This window comes from Podarcis liolepis (assembly GCF_965112155.1).
Source record: "Podarcis liolepis genome assembly, chromosome: 3".
In the NCBI taxonomy this organism is placed as follows: Eukaryota; Metazoa; Chordata; class Lepidosauria; order Squamata; family Lacertidae; genus Podarcis; species Podarcis liolepis.
The window spans coordinates 101006873-101030891 of record NC_139557.1 but is presented as its reverse complement, the minus strand read 5'-3'; the positions used below and the strand labels follow the sequence as shown (position 1 = coordinate 101030891).

The following is a 24019-nucleotide window of genomic DNA, read 5'->3' as shown; positions in this document are numbered from 1 at the left end:
ATTTTCTATTACATTAACAGTCTCCAGATCCAAGCACTGACCGGCTCCGGATTACGCTTAGAGTGCAGTCCATCAAGCAATCATTTGATTTCAATATAGCTTATGCAGGGTTAATGCGCTCGCAGCTATGGACTGGCAGAGGAAAAATTCCCCTTTGCAGGTACTCGGAATGCAAATCATGCAAGCAAACAGATTGCAAAAGGGCTCGCGTGAAGTGCCAAGCAGCTAAGCAAAGGGACGTACTGATAGTATCAGCCAGCTGACCGGCGCTTACCGAACACCTGCAAAGGGGTATGCACCAAACGCCAATCAGTAATTGACACTGAGAGCAACCCCAATGGGGAACTTCCTAGTGCAGCTGATCCTGGTGGGGCTGTCTGTGAGCCCCACTTGCCAAGGAAGAAATGGGAGCACACTATTAAGCCACAGGTGTGTTGCTGGTGGGGAAATGACTTAATGGGCCAAATTTGGGCTGCTGGCGGGTCTAGTGAGGCTTGCAGGCCAGAAGTGCCCCACCACTGTGCCAGCTCCCCTGAGATGAACACAGGCTGTATTGTTAGCAGCGTTTGTGGTCTGAATCTTTTTGCTGTGGATCTCTGTCCACTAACATATGCTGAAACAACTTCTGCTGTGTCGAGCATTCAGGTCCAGGGGATATTTGAACATGCAAAAGGGGGAAAGGGGGGGGAGAGACTGCTGTATACAAAAAGTGAACCCTATTCATAGCAAAGGAGGAGGGAGCTCCATTCTCACATTCACAATGTGGAGCTCCCTTAAAATGAATGAGTCTTGTGTTTTGTATGCTCAAGGAGCCACTGGGCTGCAGTGCTTAACCCAGCTGATCACAGCATCCCCTTCCACCAAAGCCAATCAACAGGGAAGCTTAGCTGGGAGCTGTATCTGTGTGCTGGAAGACACTTTCCTATTCTAAAATATACCTTTCATTTCAGAGCAATAGTAAATAATAATAATAATAATAATTTATTATTTGTACCCCGCCCATCTGGCTGGGTTTCCCCAGCCACTCTGGGCGGCTTCCACAGAAACCAAGAAACACTAAAATATCATACATTAAAAGCTTCCCTGAGTAAAATCCAACATTGATGAGATGTATTTTTTTCCCCTATAGAAAAACTTCTCATTTTGACATAAGATGAATATGCAAACAGGTGAAAGTGTGGAAGGAATGCATTGTGAAAACAAAAGCTCAATTCAGATGAAAACAAGGGAGAAGTGGTAAAACAATGCAGAAAACAGCAATAAAAATGTTTCCTTTCCAAGGAAATGTTCAATAAGCAAAACAACATTGTTAATTTACTTCGCTTGAATCAAGTCTCCTTCTCAACTCTGCAAGAAGCAGAAACCTTCCTCTTTGGTTGTGAAAAATAAGTTCTGAATCATGTTTATCTGGTGAGATAAATTGAGGACCGTAGACCTACAGCTCTGCCTGGTGGTGAATCACATCTGGTTAGGGCAAAATTACAGACTAGGCATTTGCTGCTAAAAACAGCACCCCTTGGTCTCTCTTACGCAGTAGTGTGTGCTCTCAACTTTATCACATCTTGACATCATTTTACCCCAGCCAATGATTTGGACTTCGGGAATGGGGAGTCAAAGCAGATGTCAAAACAGTGGTCCTACACATTACAAGGGAAACAAGGATGGATCCAACATTGGGATGCCATTGTTGGCTGCAGCCCTATGTCTCTTTCAGCTCCATCCTTGCATAAGTCAATTGCCTATGGTTGCACTGATATCACTGGCTTTGTCGTGGCTAATATGCATTTAGGGCAGTTTATAATTGAGTCCTCCTTAAGTTAGTCCCAACAGAAACCTCATTTACACTGAAGTCTCCCTATAAAAGTTTTTTTGTGCATGACCGCTATCCTGCCCCAGTGCAATGCTGCCATGAACTGGGATGCTGCACCTTTAAACAAGCCTTTGCTTTCAAACCTGTGACCCCTTCATTATTTCACTATCTATGCACCATATTGGTTCACGTTATGGCAAAAATATGGTTCATGTTTTATGAGACTGGGCGCCTGTTTTCCACCAGATACATTAAATGTGGAGAGGTTAAAGGAAGCATGTATGATAGCACACAAAGCTATAATTGGGTCAATGTCTGCGTTTGACACCTCCTTTATTATTCAGTAGGTACTAAGCTTTCTATAAACTTACAGTATTTTCTTTGTTCTTTGGTGACAAGTAAGACAAATGAAAATAAAGTTTTCTTTAAATAAAATAACACAAAGGGGCTATAGACAGAAATGTGTTTATTGCAAAAGAAACAAACAAACGAAAAAAAGACGACAGAAAGTGGTTGGAATAATGGCACATTGAACTAAGAATTTAGAAACATCTTACATTCTGCCCTAATGGCAGCACAGTTAATAAGGACAAACGGTCTTCTTGCAGCTCGCTTCAACTGTAGAGTGTTTCTGCAGACCTGGCGGGCAAGTTTAGTCAAGTATGTCGTATGGAGGAAGAACGACTGGCGCGTCTTCACGGCAGATTTTGGACTGCCTGTGTTCCGGACTGGTATTCCCTGCGTTGCTTGTCGAGACATGTGTGTTCTAACACATGCTTCCTGTAAGAGGGGGGGGGGAAGAATCAAAATGCAAACTAAAAGTCTTACTTCTGAGATCTTCCCTTTCATTAATGTACTGTTTTCTTATATGTGGCTATAATATAAAAATCAAAACCCAGTGCCCGAATTCACTCTTGCCCTCTCCCCTTACCCAATTACCAACTTTGGAACACAGAAACATGGCTTATTCTGAGTCAGGCCATTGGTCCATCCAGGGGGTAGCACATTGACTGGCAATGGCTCTCCAGGATTTCAGACATGGGGCATTTTTGCCCCCATTGGAGATGCTGAGGATTGAAGCCAGAACTTGCTGCATGGAAAGCAATGCTCTTACACTGAGTTATGTCCTTCCCCTAACTTTACAAAATCCAAGCTAGGGAAGAATTCCAATCTACTCTCCCTCCGTCCCCACAAGTGCTCCTCACCTACTGAATTGCAACACAGTAAACCTTGGTGTCAAGGGCTGCCTCAGGTCTCAGCTCACAAAAGACCAACGCCAAGCTCTTCTTATATACAAGGATGTTTATTGCAGTTCATTATTGGTTCCACAACCGAGGCGTGCAGCCCCGCGTCTCTTAGCCTTAGACGTTTGAAGTCCCCTCTGAGTCGGTCCCTCCCCTACACCAGTTTAATAAGCTAACGCTGCCCCACCTTTTTCTCTCTTTCCTTTTCCGCAGGGTCTTTCTGCCCGCCGGGGTTCCTCCCCTCCTGCTTTCTCCTGAAGCAGAGTCTCCAGACTGCTCCTCCCCCCTCCTGCGGGCTTTGGGACCTGGCTCCTCCTCCTCCGGGCTCCCTGTTCTTCCGCGCGCCTCCTCATTTGAACTTGGCGCGCGCGCCCAAACTCTGACCTTCCTTTTGACAGTTATGCTACTCCCCTCACTGCCCTCCTCCCCTTCCGGGAGAACGGCTTGCTCTGATCCCTCCCCTTTCTCTGTCGCCGGAGCTGCTCCCTCCGACACACTGGAACCTCCCCCTCCTTCGCTGCGCTCTGGTGGGGAGGCTGGCCCTGATTCCCAGCTGCCGCTTTGGGGTCCCCTGCTGGCCCCCCGCTCCTGACACTTTCCCCCTGGGGCTCCCCTTGCCCTTACCACAGGCGCCCCCTTCTGGGAATCCTCTGATTCGCTGGAGAGACTCATGGAATCCCCTGCGTCATTGCTATCCTCTTCCTCGCTATCCTGGGATTCCTCTCCATCGTTCTCCATTTCCTGCCTTCCCTGTGCCTTTGTCCCTGTACCCCTGACACTTGGGAATCCTACATTTCCCATCAGCCACCTGGCTCCTCTTCCCTCTCACCACCACTGTTTCTCCCAAATTATCACCACTTGGCAAGGAAGTAAAGGGAAAGTGGGGGGTTAGAGTTGGCTGGGCAGTGTTTGGGCAGTGAGGAGTGATGAGACAAGGGTCATTTTCCTTAGCACAGGATCAGGTCAAAAAAATGATCCATGCTTCTTTTCAATTTAATCTGAGATGAACAAGGGAAAACTTGCCCATTTGAGAACGGATTAAGTTCCCATAGTGGGAAAACTATATATATATATATATATATATATATATATATATATATATATATATGCAGGTTTTGGTGTCTTCGGGTGTCTTCCCGTGTAAGAGTTGGGGTGTCTAGGCGACGTTTCGACGAGGTCTCACTCGTCATCTTCAGGCTGGTGCTTTCGGCTTCTTGTTACTGGAACAGAGCAGGATCTCAGTGTTTGAGTTCAACACCACACCCCCTCAACAGTATTTATAGGAACTCAAACACTGAGATCCTGCTCTGTTCCAGTAACAAGAAGCCGAAAGCACCAGCCTGAAGATGACGAGTGAGACCTCGTCGAAACGTCGCCTAGACACCCCAACTCTTACACGGGAAGACACCCGAAGACACCAAAACCTGCATATATATATATATATATATGCGTACACACCCGAACACACACTCTACAAAGAACTCCTTTCCAGTCTTCGAAGCACAAACACCTTTTCAAAATGCATTGTATAAAGGTGTGTAATTCATACAATGGTTTCTCTGACCAGGGTAACCCAAGGTAGTCCAACACAACTTTACAAATAAACAGGAAATATGGAAAGGAGTTAAATTTCCACAATAAAACACAGTGGACAATGTAACAATTAATTGTTAATTATAATTATGAAATTATTCCTAATCATATAATGAAATTTAAATAATCAGTACTACAGAAGCACATGCAACAGGGAGCAGACCCCACTGAACATGATGGGACTTACTCCAAGTAAATGTTAAAAGGACTGGGTTGCACATATTATTATTATTATCATCACTACAGTATAATGAAATCCTACCTCTGTGGTTTGAGTAGGAGAAAATCTGTCTTCATTTGTTAGTGTTGGCATTTTCAGGCCACCATATTTCTTCCAATAAATCCAACACGGTGCACATAACCTGCACTGCATGTTGGGTGGACCCCAAGAATACCACTGATGAGACTGTGTGACTAAAAGAAGAAAATAAAATTATCTTGATCCATTCAGCATAAAATACTTATCTGCACACGTAAACACACACACACACACACACACATCTATTTATTGTAGATGTATACTGCAACAACAAATGCCACACATTTGAATAAGAAGCTTTATATATTTTATTCATTTTAACAGTTTGAAAATTCAGGGCATTCACCAAATTCCCAGAGCGACACAACTGCTTATTCACTAAAATAAACTTAGCTAAGGTGGCCCACCAGGGACACCATAAACCACCCATTTTGACTGCTTGCCAGTGTGTGCAAAAATGGGGGGGTGTTGTAAACACCTGGTAAACCTCAATATTCAGCTGTGCAGGTTGGTGGTATGCAATCATGCAGGCTTGCTAAAAGAAAAGCACTGATGTTAGTATAGAATTTATGTAAGCACTACTCCAGAGCCCTACATGCATGATGCTCTCATGTGAGTACACACGGAGCTATTTAATTGCTTAACATCATAGGCATGAGACACACACACACACACACACACACACACACACACACAGTGACCATTCTACTTACCATAGCAGCTTTCACAAGCACGGCCTATTAGTGCATTCTGGGCCTGGTGAGGTGCTCCAACCGCTCCGTTCACGGCACTTGGTTTCCCGTTACTGCTGGATATCTGACTGGGATTTGGTTTGTTGCTTTAAAGTGATCACAAACAAACACACACAAGCACATTAACAACATAAGTTAAATGACAGAATCCTCTGTGGTTACCCACATCATTAGCGAGAACGCTACTAACTTCTCAAATACTTTATGCGGAAATGAAAGCAAAAAATATTTTGAGAGCTCACAATGCTCTCAAAGGCTTGGAATCCGCCACATGTGCCACTACTGAACTCAGTTTATTACATCCAGGTCCTGTGCGTACTTGCATATAAATGCTGCACGCGCCACTAGGAAGCTAACTGTCTTCCTCAAAGCAGCAGCTAGCAGTAATGAGAACCAAAGGCAGCCTGCAGCACCTAGCAATCCGTTCTTGGGTCCAGGGTCACTAAATGAGAATTCCTGTGCTTGGCGTTAAAACTTTGTGCAAAAAGCACATATGACTAATCAAATACTGGGGGTCAAACAGATCTCTGTTTTAGTCATGATTCTCTAAGAAACAATTCCAATTAATAATAAATATAATATAATATAATATAATATAATATAATATAATATAATATAATATAATATAATATAATATAATATAATATAATATAATATAATATAATATAATATAATATATACTGTGTTAAGATATATACCGTATTTTGGGGGGTATAAGATGCCCCCGTGTATAAGATGCCCCCTATTTTTTGGGACTCAAAATTAGTAATATGTGCTATGCACTATCCGTGTATAAAACGGCCCCTTCAAAAATTTAGGAAAAAATATAGTCTTATACACGGGAAAATACGGTGTGTGTGTGTGTTAAGCTAACCAGAATGTTTTTGCTATAGAATATTATTAGGAATTATTGTTACACTTAGTGTTCAATTAGCAAAAGATTACATCTGAGATTCTTAATGCTGCTCGCTTCCCGTATTTATTCCTCTCAGGTCAAATAAACTCCTGGAATCTTACTTATGCACTTTTCCCTTTAATGCAAAATCTTAACAGAGATATGAATACAAATGCTGAAAGATTGACAACACAATATCTTATGCAGCATCAACACATAGCAGCTACCAAATCATTCTCAGAAATGCGTCTGAATAGCAGGCCAGAGGTTCCCTGTCCCTGCTTTAGAAAATTCTGCTTTCTTATGGTGCATACTCTTGCAGCTAGCCCAGATTTAGAGTCTACCAATATCTTGGAGTTGACAGGATTTCGTCCCCTACCTAATCATACCCCAGACTGCGTCACTGCAAGCAATATATGCACAGCATTCTAACAATCATTGTAGCATTTAAGGTAAAAATGAAAAAACAGGGTGGCTGCTTCTGCTTCCAATGCCTGAAGATTTTGCGGATGTGAAAGTCTCTGAGACATACCGTATTTTTTGCTCTATAACACGCACCTGACCATAACACGCACATCGTTTTTAGAGGAGGAAAACAAGGGAAAAAATATTCTGAATGAAACAGTGGACGTATCATTTTTGTGATTCATGCTGTGGCCACAGACATGTGATCTGATGGTGAATTTGGGGTGACCCAATGCAAAAATCCTGAGAATCCCTGTGGATCCATGCTTTGTAACCACGTTTTTGCACCATTGCAGCCCCAGGCAACAGTGGGTGCGTGATTTTGGGGGGGGGCAGGCTGTAGCCATGGACATGCTATGTGCTCTGATGGTGAATTTGGGGTGACCCAATGCAAAAATCCTGAGAATCCCTGTGGATCCATGCTTTGTAACCACGTTTTTGCACCATTGCAGCCCCAGGCAACAGTGGGTGCGTGATTTTTTTTTGGGGGGGGGGACAGGCTGTAGCCATGGACATGCTATGTGCTCTGATGGTGAATTTTGGCTGACCCAATGCAAAGATCCTGAGGATCCCTGTGGATCCATGCTTTGTAACCACGTTTTTGCACCATTGCAGCCCCAGGCAACAATGGGTGTGTGATTTTTTTTGGGGGGGACAGGCTGTAGCCATGGACATGCTGTGTGCTCTGATGGTGAATTTGGGGTGACCCAATGCAAAGATCCTGAGGATCCATGTGGATCCATGCTTTGTAACCACATTTTAAGTGGGGAGGGAAGGAAAAACACAGAAGGCTAAGAATGCAGGAGAGGGCTATAACGTGAGGAAAGGAAGGCAAAAGTTTTCCCCCACCCACCCACACAAGCCAGCCACTGTTTAAGGATTTCATCCTTTTAAATGGAAGAAAGCATATTTGAATGCTGTGTGTCTCCAAAAACAAAAAGCAGGAAGTCAAATCAGAATTTTAAGCCGAACCTGTAATCTCTCTTCCCTTCACAAACATTGTTCCCTCCGGAGCAGGGACAGGATAGAGCGACGCTCTGCTTTCCTCTCTACTTGCCTGGAGGGGAGGGGCTTTCCCTGCTCTTTGTTCCGTTTGAGCAAACACAGCAACGAAACAGAGCAGGGTGGGCAGTAAGACCCTGAGGCAGAATGCAGGGAAGCTGCCACTTCCTCTCTTCAGGCTTCCCTTCTCCCTGAAGCGCGGTTTGATTTTTGCCTTATTTTTCGGCTACAGGGACCACACATTCGCTGCATAACACGCACAGACATTTCCCCTTCCTTTTTAGGAGAAAAAATCTGCGTGTTATAGAGCGAAAAATACGGTAATCACAGTTCTACTTAGACTTTGATTAGATTTTGAGTACTGTTTCAGATTGATTTTTTTTTATCTGTTCATTAGCCACCTTCGTTATTTTTTTAGGAAGGTGAGATGGAACTGCTGAAAACAAACAAATCAATCTATGGCATGGAAGATCCGTCCAGAAGGTCTGCAATTGGGGGGGGGGGGTGGCGAGGCAGAGACTATGTGCCTCACTTGTGAAATGCATCTGGTCGTCTATTAATTTTGAGGCGTTGGGAGATTTACTAACTCTGGGCCCAGGCGCTCCCCCAAAACTATGACATCAGCATCAAAAGGAACATTTGCAGAAATCACTTTTATCACATCATCAGAAGGAACATTTGCAGAAATCACTTTTATAGCCTACCAAACACAATGATGTAAAATTTTGTCCAATACAAAAGCGCCTCTTATAATTGTTGCAGGTACACTTAACAATATTGCCTAACGTAAGTCACCTGTTCATACTGAGGAAATAGTCTCAGATTGTAAACATACACTTTATTTCTCAGGCATGAGTACCATTAACATGGAGCCCTACACATATTTTGTATTCAGTGTTCAGTCAGGCGTAATCCCAGGTAAGCGTGGATAGGATTGCTGCTGAAGAGGTCTGTGATTTTTGCATTAGCACTGCTACTTAAGGGAATAATTTGAAAACTGATTTTTAAAATGCCTGCATGGGCATAACTGGACCTTACTAGGCTATGCAAAATCTTCAAAGCAATCTAGGTTTTATGGATGCTGCTTCTTCGCTTGTCCAATAAAAACAAGGATTTGTTCTCTACACATTTTGCATTATTATTATTCTTTCAAAGGAAGCATTCATATTTGTGATACTTACTAGGTTGGTATGTAAACTTGTTTCAATTTGCTTTCTGCTTCAGCAGCTTTTAGGCGTTTCTATTAGAAAAGATGGAAGAAATTTAATATCTCACAGAACTACAACATTTCAGTTCCTGTCAGGCGACCAGATGGACTTTCTCGGTCTTTACGAGCCAGCCCAGAGGCCCCAGATCCAAGTTCCCCTACTTCTGGTGGTTGGATGGGTGGTGACAGGTAAGGGCTTTACAACTTGTGACAGGCTTCGCTAACCTGGTGCCCTCCAGGAGTTTTGTACTACAAAACCCATCACTGGGGCTGATGGGTATTGTGGTTGAAGACATCTGGAAGTTACCATGTTGGTGAAGGCTGCCTTATGGAATGCCCTTGCCAGGGATATTCATGTGGCATCAAGTTAAACCTGCCCTCTCAATAAAGGGGTAAGTAAAGACTCAACGTTAATCTCACATTTATTTAAACACAGGATTCCCCTGAAGGTTGTTCAACTTCAGGATGACCTTAACTCGGCAGCTGTTGCAATGCTGGTTGATTTTTAAATACTTGTTTCTAAGTGTTACAATGTCATCCTCAAAAACTGATTTGTTAAATATATATATATATCCTAAAATAAAGGAAAGTAATTTATCACACTTCGTAATAGCTAAATCAAATGGGCAGCTTGCTGGAAGGTGTGATCATACGCACACATATGCTGCAAAGCTAAGCTGTGCACAAGCGCCTGTTTCTAGCGCTCACATGCTTTTCCACAATGACTATGTATATGACAACAATATGGACCGATCTTCTCCTAAATTACTTACTACTTGGATAAATTAACACCAGAATGACTGTCATCAATAGGCTGACACTGATTTGTTACAACAACTCCGCCCTGGGCTCTGCTGGAACACACATAGCCCCGAGTTGAAACAGCGAGCGATGGACGTATTCCCAAATAATGGGAACCAATTGAGGAAAATAAGGAATAAAGTTAAGACCAAGTATTGAGTTAGAAAAAAGAATTGTTACTGGAGGGGTAATGACGCTGTTGAGTCTTTATTTGCAACAGCCATTGTGGAATCATACTGTATTAATTAGCTTTTTAAAAAATCAGACAAATTAACTGCCTCTTCCCTTCCCTTTCTGTGAGTATCTGCTTCTGTTCAAGTTTGAGCACAAATAGCTCTCCTGTTCAGGAAATGGCTGCTCTGGATCCAAGCCAAAGTATCTAAATATACGTAATTCCTGGATTTCTTCATCATGTTTAATTATATCCTTCAAAGAAATGAAAGGTCACTTCAAATGCTGTTAACTTCCTACACAGAGAAATTCCAGGAATTAGCGCGCGCGCTCTCTCTCTCTCTCTCTCTCTCTGTGTGTGTGTGTGTCACTGTTGAGTTGTGTGTGAGATCATCACACATGATAATCTGATCTATGGCTACGTGCCAATCCTCACTCAGATGTGTCTTCCATGTGGGTATTTTGACATGTTTAAAGCCTCCCTAAATTAGATTACCACTGAGATTTAGCTTTCTAAATCCCATTTTCTGGAATCCATACAATATCTGTGTACTGGGCAATCCTCCTGGGTTGGGGCAGAGAGAACCAAACGTAATCACACTGCAAAATCCAAAGCCCTTTTGAGACCACAATGGGGCAGGCAGGGGTGGGGGGTGTTTCTGGGTCATTATCCCCCGACCCAACCTGTTTCTTGTATTGCTTCCATTGGAAACAATTGAAGGAGTATGGCATAAGAGATCCTCAAGGTGAATGGGAGCCACTCCTGCCACACACACCCCTTGCCAACCAGAGGAAGGCAAGAGCTGCAGTGAGAAGGGGTCCTGTGAGGTCAGATCTCCTTCTCCCAGAGCAGACCACCCTCAGAGAGGGAGGTCCAAAAGCAACCCAGGTGCTACAGAACTTCACGTTCATTTACTTGGCCAACCCAGGGCAAAGTATAGAAAAATTACCTGCTGGATGTATCTGTCTGTAGTTTTCCACATATAATAATATTCAATGATGCTTGTCAGAGACTTCCAAGGAAGCTGAAAAAAAGAAACGAAAACAAAAATACTTATTTACAATGTCTGGTAAACTTCACATTTTAACTGCAATGTTGCAGCAAACCCAGCACAATGTAATTTAGACGCAGGAAAAAAGACTTTTTAAAAATCTCACGGCAATTTAGAGGTCAAGGAAGCATAGTCTACGTTAGCAAAGGTAATAAGAGGGATGGGCTCGCCATATGCTGTTGTTTTTTTTGGACTACAACTTCCATAATCCCTGACCACCGGTCTTCCTTGTTGGGGCTGATAGGAGCTTAAGTCTAACAACATTTGGAGGCTCAGAGGTTTGCCACTCGTAATAAAATTTACCTGCTTCTCTCTGGGAAATGGGTAAGGAAACACACTCAAGAGTTTGGTTAGACAAATTCTGGTGGCTTAGGATCTGGGAAAGTCACTGGGCTTTTGTACTAGTCCTTAGAGCAGGGGTCAGCAAACGTTTTCAGCAGGGGGCCGGTCCACTGTCCCTCAGACCTTGTGGGGGGCCGGACTATATTTTTTGGGGGGGAATGAACGAATTCCTATGCCCCACAAATAACCCAGAGATGCATTTTAAATAAAAGGGCACATTCTACTCATGTAAAATGTGGGCCTTAGTTTGCCTACCCATGCCTTAGAGCAGCGGTTCTCAACCTGTGGGTCCCCAGATGTTGCTGGACTACAACTCCCATGATCCCTGAGCTCTGGCCTTGCTAGCTAGTGTTGATGGGAGTTGTAGTTCAACAACATCTGGGGACCCACAGGTTGAGAAAGGCCTTAAAAATTCCGTTAAAATCTATTTAAGAAATAATTAAAATCTTAAGAAGACATGAATTCTTCTATTAAGGACCTTTTCAAATGCTGACATCAGTTTGATACTTCTAACTTCGTTTGTCTTGCCATTGTTTATAAATTGTACTGTCTGGGGGTGTTGTTTTTATAATCTCCATGGGTAGTGGAAGAGGACTAGGAACAAGGGACTCAAAGACCCTCAGAGTCTGTTCTAGCCCTACAACTCTATGTTTCTATGAAGCTGCCTTATACGAAGTCAAACCATTGTTCCTCCGAACTCAGTATTTTCAAGGCTGACCCTCTGGGTTTTTGGCTGTCTTATATGGTGATGCTACGGACTGAACCTCAGACCTTTTGCATGCATACTATGGACTCTACCACTGCACTGTGGACCTTTGAGACAAAGTGACACAGTGCTTTCATTAAGTGTTTTGTTTTTTAAAAAAGTGAGGGCTAGCCGGTAAAAATACTGTTAGCTTTCCACATGTCAGCTTCCTATATTATGAAGAAATCTTAGCACAAGTTGTTTTCAAGTTAGCACGCCTCCAGGAGAGACGTATTACAAGCCTTACCTCCATCCCGTTTGTTCCATTCCATGCCCTAAGTGTTACAAAAGTGATGGAACCCTTCTGCACTGAGCTTTTCACACATCGACACACAGTTAGTAGGAAGAGTGTGCCAAAATGAGTCAGCTGTATCCCACTGCGGATCAACCCTCTTCCCTAAGAAGTAGGCATTCTGCTATCAAATGATTACTTAATGTCACAATAGAATTAATTTACAAGATCAGAGAAGCCAGAGGGGCAGCGATGGCAACTGCGGATGACATACCGAGCAAGACAGCATATCCTCAAAAACAGCACATAGTTTTCATGAACTGATATATCATTAACATTAATTATTCTAGTTTTTGGTCCCTACCAGTAACACTGCATCTTAGCAGATAGCTAGTATTTACTTCTGCCACATTAGCAGCAGGTCTTTGTACTTCCAGAGTTCTTTCAACTGCTCAGTAGGGTCAACCTCAGATAAAACAGCATGCTTTTTTTATCTGTGTGCCTTGAAGATAAGATGTGTATATTCCAAACCTTTATTTTAATCAGGCAGGGATTAAATCACTTAAACTATAAAAATGATACATAAGATGAAACAGAGTACAATTTTTTTTAAAAAAGTGGCAGACTTCTTTATTCCAAGTTTAGAGAACTTTGTGGAGATCTCTGACCTTTCCAAGGTTGCAAACTATGTTCTTGAAGCTGACTTTGGGAACAACCCAAACTCAAGATCTGCAGGGATGAGCAAAGTCTGGAGTAAGAGGATCTCTGGCTAAGCCAACTGAGGACCCTCAGCCCAGTTCAGTTGGAAATACAAGGGCATAAATACACCAACCTTGCTCAGCTGGTGATGGCTAAGCTGAGGCAAGGCCTAAAGAAGGGGTGGGATAGTGAAGGAGGAGACATACCCCTATTCCAAACTATGTTCAGAGCTAACAATCCAGCAGAAGTTACAAAAGGGCAATGTAAGAAAAACTCTAGTTTTGAAGGCTTGGTTGGCTCAGCAGGAAGCAGCTCCCCTCTGGAACAGAGTTTGGAATAGGGTAAATTACACCAGAATAATTTACCCTATAGTTTGGAATCTTTCCACCTTTGTTCTATTCCAACTGTGCTAACATCAATCAGTGTTTGAAATTGGGAACACAGAATGAACTTCATTAATATGTAAACACGGTTCATTGGACTTCCAAGCTCTCGTGCCATTTATGTACCTTTTCAAACGGGAAAAAACTGCAAACATTTTCAAATCTGAACTTCTTTTCTTTTGCAAAGTGCTAAAATTTTGTTTACCTCCAATTTGTGATAGTATTAGAGAATAATTTGACCCCTTCTATCAGGCTGAGAACGAGCCCTGCACACCCTCAGGGGCTTCTCCTTCTCCCCCACCTTGTGTTCCTAGTGTTGGCCTCACTGGCTAAACTGCAGCATCTTAAATTGGGATACTGCAGTTTAAATGCAGCTTGCAAGCTATGATACAAAACCTCTGATTTAATGGCAATCCTAGCAGCTACAGTTAGGCAAACAGGTGCCAATTATTTTTTTAGGAACAGCCATTATTGTTAATTGATGCCACGAAGGGGGAAAGAGAGCACTCAGGTGCTTTTCGCTCAGTGAACTGTCTACATCAGGCACATTATTTCCAATCGACATATAAAGATGCCTTATAAAGAGCCAGTCCACTTGCCCAGTTTTGTTTATTCTGTCTGATAGCAGCTCTCCAAGGTCTCCAGGCAGAGGACCTCACCAGCACTGCCACCTTTTTAATGAAGACTTAACAGGCTTTGAGCTGGGACCATTTGCATGCTCTACTACTGAAGTATGGGCCTTCCTCTGATATTTACATGCATACGTATGGACTACATGCAACCAAGTGAAGATGCCTAGGTGCCAGAATGGTGCCTGACATCTCCACCATCTGGAGCTGCATGCCTGGGGGTCATTGGATCAGGACTGTTTTCACACGCTAATACCTCATCCTGTAGAATTCTATCAGCTATATTTTATCTGCACAATCAGAAAGAATTGCAGGAACCAAAATGCTTTTTCTGTGCAGCCTGAGCAGGAGCAGTGAACAACGTCATAGTTGTCGCTTGTCCTCACTTAACCCACCCCACTGCCCTGCTCACAGTTGTGAAGGACATTCTTACATTATGAATGGTCCATGTCACCTTTAAGAAAAAGAGGTAGGAATAGCCCAATATATATATGTAGACTGTCCCTGGATCAAGTGACTTTTCTTCTTTAAGTTCTCAAACTTCTTAACTTAGCTCAAGGTTGTCATCTGAACTAGCTGGATGTTTAACTGGATAATCGATCACTGTCACTCCATCATTTGAAAAATAAGGCTCTAGAGCCATCTTGCCCAAGAATGGCAACTAGACAGTCTGTTTTGGCAACTGCCACCTTGGTTTAAGGAGCCATTTGCTGCCTAGCTTATACAACTGAGTTTCTAACACCAAAATCCAGCTGCCTGTGGAAAACAACTCAATAATGGATAGAAAGGGGGTATACTTCTACTTACAAAGTCTTGTCGTATGTCGTTGAAGTCTTTGCCGTATTTCTCTAGGGCTTCTTCAAACAAACTAGCCTCTGAAGCGGACCATTCTTCCATTTCATCTCTGCAAAGGACAGGCCCTCCAAGTGGAACCAGGACACTAATAGCACTGCTCAGGTCATAGTTATGCTTATGCAATGTATCCATGGCATGAAACTGGACAAAAAACACAAAAGCAACACACTAAATTAAATGGGATCCACACTTCTCTACATCTTAATTGCAGTAAACAAGAGCTGAGAACCCTTTCTCTTCTGTTGCACCCTTTCCATGATACAGATTTTAATTCAACTGCAGTTCCTGCTTTCTGTTACCCTCATGCTTCCCTTTCTTGACTATAAAAATAGCCAAGAAACAGTGCAGGTTAAGTGAGCAAACCTGAGTCTTGTAAGACCTGTTCAGAAGAGCATCTAAGGTAGAGAAAAAAACATCCAAGGTAGAGCAATACAATGAGACACGGTGGAGGGGAACGGGATCACGTTTGCACATCCCAAACACCCATGCATCAATTGGGTCTTGTTTACAGCCTTTTGTGGGCACATATGCCTGCAGAGTCTGCACAGAGCACCTAATCTGTGTGGGTTTAGGACAAGTCAGCGTGATCCTATTTACCTCTTCGTGTGTTGATTAATACTGAATTTTTATTGTCTGTACAATGCTGTAGAAACCTCCAGGAGAGTCCCTTAAACTTACGAATTAGTCCCATCTTAAGGGGGGATGCCCAAAGCACACAACACATTTTAGAAATAACTTGAAAAGGGCATTAGGAACGAGGGAGGAACACAGAATCATATGAAGCTGCCTTATACCAAGTCAGAATATTGGTCCATATAGGTCTGTACTGCTGACACTGACTAGCATTGGCTCGAAGATTCCCTTTGGAGATGCTGGGGATCAAAGCTGAGATCTTTTGAATAAAATGCATGCACTCTACCGCTGAACATACAGCCTTTAAGAGACACAGCAACAAAGGACTTTCAATTCAGTAAAAGAATAGAACAGAAAGCAAGGGCTAGCTGCTTTTAAAAAAAAAGAGGGTTAGAATACTGTGTTTTAACAACCAAGTACTTTCAGGATGGTAATGAAATATATCAAAACCCTCAGAGAGCACGTCGGCTCCAAAAATGATCACCAATTAAGAGTAAAAGTGCTATTTGAAGGGGGGGAAACATCCTCCTTAGCTTGAGAATGAAAAAGAGAACAGAAGTTTTAATAATGCCAAGAAAGCAGGCAAGAAGTGGTCGAGATAATGAACAAGAGCACAGAATGGTAATTAAATCTGGCTTGGCTCTTCTGGTTAACGAAGTTAATCATTAGCAAGGATAAAACTTTCGCACAACTGTCCAAAAACTAAATGTATCAGTTAGTCAGTGTACCCAGTGTGTACTTTTGAGGACAGAACAGCCTCGGAACAGTGTGAAGGAGGGGAAATACAATGCCAGATACCCAAAGGCCATGCATATTAATATAACTTCCCGCTGTTCCTCTATGGTCCCTCCTTCCATTATAGCTTTACAATAACCCTCTGAGGGGAAAAAAAAAGAGAGAGAGAGAGAGAGAGAGAGAGAGAGAGAGAGAGAGAGAGACTAGATCAAGACTGCCCAGTGAGCTTCACAATGAAGTAGGGACTTGAGCCTGGATATCCTCTGTGTCTGGTCTAATCCTCTTGCCATTACACTATTACCTCTCTATGTAGTTCCACATAGCTACTAGTCCAAACGCAGTTAAGAGCTGCCTCAGTGCCAGCCCGGCCCTCCTCCTGAGAAGCTCCTGGCTTCTTCTTGAATTTGCAACAGCAAAAGAGGAACAGGTTTAGCCATTTTAGGTGTTACTGAAGAAGGGTAAGTTATCATACGAGGGGAGCACTGGGGATGAGCTGCGCCTCACCACTGTCTTCATTATCCTCATCATGGAAGCTCCCCATTCATCTTCCACTAATTTTACAGGGCTTTAAAGCATACAGGGCTCCTCCGCCAGGTACAAGAGGCTGCCCACCTCACACTGACCGTGAGTTGAAGGGCAATGAGATTGGTGATGGGGACCCAGCTTGCGTGTTCGCCCACTCCGCTTCCTTCCCCCGTGATAACTGAAGTCTTTTAAGTAACTCCTGAAGATGACTATTGTGAACTTGCTGAGCAGTTCCCAATTAGCCAAGTTCTGCATAACTCCCGTTTTTCAGAAGCCAAGCCATGGACCCCCTACTTTTGAAAATGTTGCTCTCTCTGTGGTAGTTCTCATTATGTGAATGGTGCCACCATACCCTCCAACATGTCCCAGGACAAAACCAGGACGTGCTCCCGTGTGAGTCACATGACCCACATGGTGACCAAAAACGGGATGTCTCAGACAGTTGATGGCTATGTGCCACAGACCCCCGGGTGCATTAGGCAGACCTCAGGGGGTCTATGGACCACCAATTGGGAACCACTGGCCCGGATTGTAAAGATTTGTGTTTCAGATTTCTATATGTAACAGTATCAAGTTATTTTCAGTCAAGCTTTATCACTCTCAGAGACACTGAAAGATGAGTATCATATTTTCATATGTTTTTGCGCTTATTCTCTTATGACAGCACATGGTTATCTAAAAGATGCTCTCATATTATGATTAAATGGTATCATTCTTCCACTTTCAAAAAATGCATTTTATTATTAGTTTCAGGAACAAAGAGCAACCAATTCCAAACACTGAGAGATGCCAAAATACAGCCCTAAAATAGTGTTTGCACAGGCCTGTCAGGTGTCAAGGGATGGATGACATGAACCTACTGTACCCTGAAACATCTGCGTCTTTTGCAGCACAGTCTTAAACATGCCCACTTAAAAGTTCTCTTGTGGGCTTACTGCAAGGTGGTATTCATCTACTCAGAGTACACCCACTGAAATTAATAGGCCTAACTTAGTTATGTTCATTATTTTAAGTGAGTCGACTCCGAGTAAAACTTAGTTGAATATCACTTATGGAATAGGATCGTAGCCTTAGCTCTAAGTTCTGTGGGTGAAATCCAATGTTGCTGTTCCATTTACAGAACAGCTTTAGGTCCTGTGGAAGTATCTGCTAACCTAAAGGGAGACAATTTGCAATCCCCACCCTACCCCTGAATGCTACCTAAAACACCTTCCATGTGATGTGTTTCTTCCTCTTCCAGCCCCTGCCTCCGAGAAAGAAAACCTCATTCATGGGAGTTTTTAAGCAGAGGTTGGGTGGCCATCTGTCATGGATGCTTTAGCTGAGATTCCTGCATTGCATGGGGTTGGGCCAGATGACCCTCAAAGTCCCTTCCGACACAGTTGGAATCAGTTCTGTGATTCTATAAGAAGGTTCCCAGCAGTTTGGCTTGAACAAGAGGCAGCTGAAGGGAGTACTCATTCACATTCACATGCAGGTATTCAAAATCCTTCAAACCCTGATCAGCAGCACAAAGGGCCAGGAGGGAGTCGGCCTCTTAAATCTCACCCAGTATGCATTAATGCGCAAAAAGAGGATTTCGAGGAAGCATCTCACCAGAGTGATGTCACGGGAAGCAGCAGCAGCGCTCATGTGTAAACTAGGTTGTCTTACAGAACTACTGCAGTCCAGAGCTCGGGCAAACGTACCGACCGCACTGAAAAACATACAAAAGAATTGCAAAAATTTAAAAATACCCATGAAAACAATGAAAACCAGATATACATTAAAGGCATCATATGCATGCCCGCTCTTTCACATGCGCTCCATAGTTTATTGGCAGGCATGTTAGGATTCACCTGTGAATGGAATTGTACACAGGTGAGTAAGCAAGCTTGTATAGGAGGGGTGGAGCTGTCAACCCCTTTGTGGAAGGATTTTTTTCCTTTACTGTAAGCTTGCTAAATGGTTAGTAAGCTGCATTTCTATGCCAGGGGCTGAGGGCATGTCTTTTGGAGAGATACTTCTGGCCTCAACCATGCTTTGACACAAACACACCCAGAGTAATGCTAACCTACAAAGACAAACTAAGTTGATTTCCAGGGGTTATTAGTGTTACTGAAAGACATTTTTTAAAAACACACCCTGTGTTGAGGCTCAGTATCTCACGCACCACCCAAACACCCAGAAAAAAAACAGTGTTTTCAGTACCCTTAAAATGCTCTCCCAACCATTTATCTATGAGCAGCTCCTCTGAGAACCAGAGAACATTTAAATGGCCCAGACCCACCTCCATACTTGGGTTATTTAAACATTCTACCAATTGGATAGGGGTTACCAACACAAAAGCAACCGAAAGAACAGGGCATATTAAGTACACTTATGAATCAACCCACTGTGACTCCTGTTCCAATATGTCAATTTTCCTTTTAACTTGAAGGCATAATTGAAGAAAACTTGAAATTTCAAATTACATTTCCTTTCATAAAAATCACAATAAAAATCTGTCAACAGTTGGACTACTACAGGACTTTACAGCTGCTGGTTTGTACTTTAAAGTGAACTGCAAAAAAAACAACATTACCAAGGCCATTAATATTCCATGTTTTTTAGCAATTTACACAAGTAAATGAGGCAATCAGCTATTTATTTTCCTCAACCACCATTATTTTAAAAGGATTTTTTTGGCTTTAAATTGGATGACCACCTCCACCTTAGCCTGACTGAGAGAGGACTGCTGTGTTATTCAAGCTGTTAAGAGAGGTTTTTTAGCCGGACCTCAATAGTGGTGGGTCATCAGAAACTGAGAAACAACAAAATTAAAGATGAGGGGGTGTTAAAAGATTGCATGATGCCAGTCCTTACAACGTTGCTACAAACTGTAACTATTCCAACATAATACATAAGTGCAGAGCAGGAAATATGCTCTAGGACTCCTAAGAAAGAAATGTGCTTGCAAATGTGCACAGGGCTTCCCCTCCAAGGATCAGAAATGATCCCGAAGGGTATCCAATCCCCAAAGTAGTGTCTTCCATATTTTCACTCCCCTGTGGCGAGTGTGACAACCTCCTCTGGCGACCATGGCAAGTCCCAGCCTAATTCTTAACTCTGAAGCTGCACCATTAGAAAGGGATTGATCTGACTGTTGCACAGTGATCCCAATTCCCTTCCCAAGTCCAAGGTTGGGAGAAGACATGGGGTTGTCTATCTGCCATGTGACCAAGGTATTCAAAACAACTTAGCTAAGCAGTGTTTCTGAGGTTGTAGGGGGCATATTTAGTTTTTGTGCAGCCAAGGCATCTGGAATGCCTTGGTCACAGTGGCCAAACTAGCAGGGGCTTGGAGACTATCATTTTTTGCTAATACAAACATGCCAATACACACAAACGTTTTCTGCTTCTCCAGTCTTGCCCCAAAGAACTTTGTATCTGCACTTTCCACTGGTGCCCCACATCTGCTCCCCTTTGAGCTGCGCAAGAAATATATTGCAGGCAGATAAGCTTGTTGAGAGCCAGCTCTGATGCTTTCACCAGCACAACACGTGTTATCTTGTGCTTTTCTACAGCAGTTTCTTGTTCTGTTGCAATACTAGAACTTGCTCATCTGAACAAAGCTTTGTGTAGACTCTCCTTACTCAGGGCTGTACAGCTTCTGGAAAAAAAAGTCAAGAACAAAAATAGAAGCAGTAATTTGGAAAGCCCAAATAATAAAAAAGAGAGACTGCTGGAGCATAGGCAACAAATGATCAGTGCAAATGCAGCCTGAGATATTTGTTGTTCTTTGTCCCACATCTACCACACTTGCACCTTTAAAAAAAGAAGAATAAAAGCAGAGGCCAGATTTTAACTTGTTTGTGTTTCATTACCGCATTTCCCCACACTGAGGTTTTTTGGTTCTGTTTTCTTTAAGGTAGAGAGAACACCAACATCGGTAATAAGAAGCACTGCTTGCTCCAAAGGATGAGTTCCTGATCCGAAGAACATTTCTTCTCTGAAATAATGCAGCCGGCTAGAGTTGATAATATATCCAATATGTCGCATTCTCACTGTCTGATGGCTGCAAGTCCCTTGGGTCAATTTCCAGCTGTAATTATCTGTGAGCTGTTGACATGGAGGGTCTGCGGCTTGGTGTTTTTAGTTAAAAAAAAATCTTAATTGGCCCATAGAATGTTTTTGTCAGCGGTATTGAAGAGACAGATTGCTCCACCCCTAAGCAGGATCCTTGGTGGAATGGGGCACTGCTTTAATAACAAGTCAAGTGCTGGAAAAGGCGATGGCTTCCTACTGTTAGAAAATACTGAGCAGCCAATATTGTGCTGCCATACAAAGCTGCGGTTCATAAAGCAGGGGTTGTCTCTTTGTCTGACCCTGAAGAGTCTCCCCTCTTGCATCTGATAATGCTTCTTGCATGACCGGAAGGATAGAGCGAGATGTGAGGCTGTGTGTAGAAACTAGCCCATTGTATAAATGTCATATTCACATTCATTGCTTCAGCCATTTTTTATTTCTAGTTCCATCAATTACTTGCATGTGGCCTGCTTGAGGTTGTCCAGGAGGAATGCGGTCCTCGGGATTTCTCTCCCCAGTGTCTAGCCTCCAACATGGAGGTCACACGTGGCACAGGCGATGGAGTTTTGCAATGCTCCTAGACAGGAGATGAGACTGCCTATATAGTCTTGGCTTGACCATGCTGAGGTGTCCTATCCTATCCAGCTCATCAGCCTAGAGACATGCACAAGAGTGGAAGATGCATGGTCAAATCATGCACAAGAGTGGAAGATGCATGGTGGTATCTATCAAGGGGTTTTTTGCATCAATTGCAGGGATGTAATGGTGAGGACGGGGGCGCGGGTGGCGCTGTGGTCTAAACCACTGTGCCGCTTGTTTCTTTACCTTTACTTTTTTACCTGTCTAAAGCAGGACACACACAGGCCTCCTAAGCATGAGACCCCTATTATGGTAATAGTACAGTATATGGAAATAATTCACAATGGCAAGTCCTCAGAAAGTCATTCTCTGTGCAGGATCCCAGGAGCTTTGACAAAGCCCAGGAGAAACACAGTCTTTGGTGAGCAAGAATTCAGTGGCTGGGGCAGATCAATAGCTGCATTTTTAAAGACTGACTAATTTTCTTTTTGGAAAAAGAAATCAAAATTGTGCTGACTGAGCTACAAATCAGGAAGTGTCCAGCTGGAATTTCACCTCTGTCATTAAATCACAAGGTGGCCTTAGGGAAGCAAAACAAACACAAATAATACTTAATATACTGAGTGCATTGTTTACTTTTCTTCTGATTCACTGCACAAAGGAAAATTACTAAAATTGATGGAGCCATGTTGGTTTCTTCCACATTTTTCAGCACAGTGGGAGTGCAACCACAAAGGTACAAAAAAAGACATTTATTTATTGGAAATTAAGTTCTCCTACACTACAAATACAACAGTATATCTACTTCCAATTCAATCTCAGGAAACAGCAAGAGAAAACTGTTGGCAAGGGAGAATCTTTTTCAAATAACTTGCTAAAGAATATTTTGTGGCAATGCTGAGGCCAAAAGAAAAAAGAAAGAAATTATAAGAACCAGAACTTCTCACGCTGAAGACTCTTCCATGTAGCATGTTGGAAATAAATGTATTTTTTTTAAAAAAAGAAATGAGTAAGGGAGAGGGGCTTTATTTGCACTGGTCGAAACATTCAACTTGAGATTTTCCAATGAGGGCAGATAGAACAGAAAGATCTACTGAGACAATCAGGGCTTAAAAGCTCATATAAGAGTCAAGTCAGAGTAAATGATAAGATTTTTCTTCTTCGTAAAATATACACACTGGTGGAGGAAGAGGAGTGCGGGGGGGAGTGCACCGCCCCCGGCAGTGCGATCCCAGTGGAGCGCCATCGCGGCTGTCCCCCCAACATCGCTGGGCGCCACACCCCTGCAGATGGCATGCCACACCCTCAGGACGCACACCAGCCCCGCCCCCACCTGCTCTCCGCCCCCCCCCCATGCCGGAGCATGAAGCTCTGCCACTGAATACACACACACACACACACACAACTACCTCTTAACCCCATACTGATTGTGGAAAACTTAAGATTGTAGGTAAGCAGAGAAATGAAATAAGAGAAAATAGAGAATTCGCTTCTCTTTCAGGAAAAGCAACTTCTGTAATTGTAAGTTCTTTAATCTGTTTTAGTATTGTGCGATGCTATGTTACATCATTAATGTTGTGCTTTCATTGTTGTAATCCTGCCCTGGGACCTTAGCATGAAGGGCAGGTAATAACAACAATGACAGGTTCTGGAGAGGCACTGAGTGGTATACTTGCTGCTACATCTGTAGCTCTGCTGGATAGGCTGGGAGATGAGGAAACTCCCCTCCCAAGGTCAGAAGCACTTTAGGAAACAAGCACTTTAGGGGGACCTAGGCAGCTTTGGGTTCAAAGTCTCTGGCACCCTCCCCATGCCTTCTACCGGTCACTGCTTTGTTTCATCTTCTGCATGACAATTCTTCATATATTTAAAGGGTGCCAGCGAGTCTACCTTCATTCTTCTCTTCTCCAGGGAAAACAGAATAGACTCCTTATAACATTTGTTCCATGGAGGATAGATTATGCATTGGGGGGCATGGCTTCTCCACCCCTGGTTCGGATCATGCCCTTTATTATTAAGAGGGGGAGAGAATGAAGGTGTTAATCTTACCGGGCTACTACTAAAAACTGGTCGATCTGATGGTCAGTGAGATGGCTGTCTGGATCCCATACTTTTACTTCAAGCTTTGCCTGCTCCCGGTCATCTGTTTCTCCTGGCAAAAAAAAAAAAAGTAGCGCATATAAAAATAATTTTTCTTTCTACTTGTCTTGTATCATGCTTAAATTTAACATGTATCCAACAGTTATACACAATGGTCAGTTCAGCACAGTTCAAATGCCACACTGAATTTTGCAATGCGGTAAGAAATTAAAAAATAGCCAACATACGTATGGAAATCAGCTGCTGAATATCAAAGAGCTTCTCG

At 43.0% G+C, this 24019-nt stretch overlaps 1 protein-coding gene and 1 long non-coding RNA gene across 6 annotated transcripts in view; both read right to left on the bottom strand.

The window, feature by feature from the left end:
• The window catches only part of MTA3 (metastasis associated 1 family member 3), a 121206-nt gene that overhangs the window by 50146 nt on the left and 47041 nt on the right, over nucleotides 1-24019 (bottom strand). For all 5 annotated transcript variants that reach the window (XM_083494385.1, XM_083494386.1, XM_083494387.1 and 2 more), the window contains exons 7-14: nucleotides 23704-23806; nucleotides 18626-18725; nucleotides 15089-15277; nucleotides 11150-11224; nucleotides 9202-9260; nucleotides 5620-5744; nucleotides 4910-5061; nucleotides 2368-2590 (exon numbers count right to left, since the gene is read on the bottom strand). In XM_083494385.1, coding sequence (XP_083350511.1) covers nucleotides 2368-2590; nucleotides 4910-5061; nucleotides 5620-5744; nucleotides 9202-9260; nucleotides 11150-11224; nucleotides 15089-15277; nucleotides 18626-18725; nucleotides 23704-23806 — 1026 coding nt within the window. The remainder of the gene's footprint in view (nucleotides 1-2367; nucleotides 2591-4909; nucleotides 5062-5619; nucleotides 5745-9201; nucleotides 9261-11149; nucleotides 11225-15088; nucleotides 15278-18625; nucleotides 18726-23703; nucleotides 23807-24019) is intronic.
• LOC310703024 lies at nucleotides 16150-18619 on the bottom strand. Its single transcript, XR_014523902.1, has 2 exons — nucleotides 17895-18619; nucleotides 16150-17749 (listed from the first exon to the last, which is right to left on the bottom strand). It is a non-coding gene; the product is annotated as an uncharacterized lncRNA (long non-coding RNA).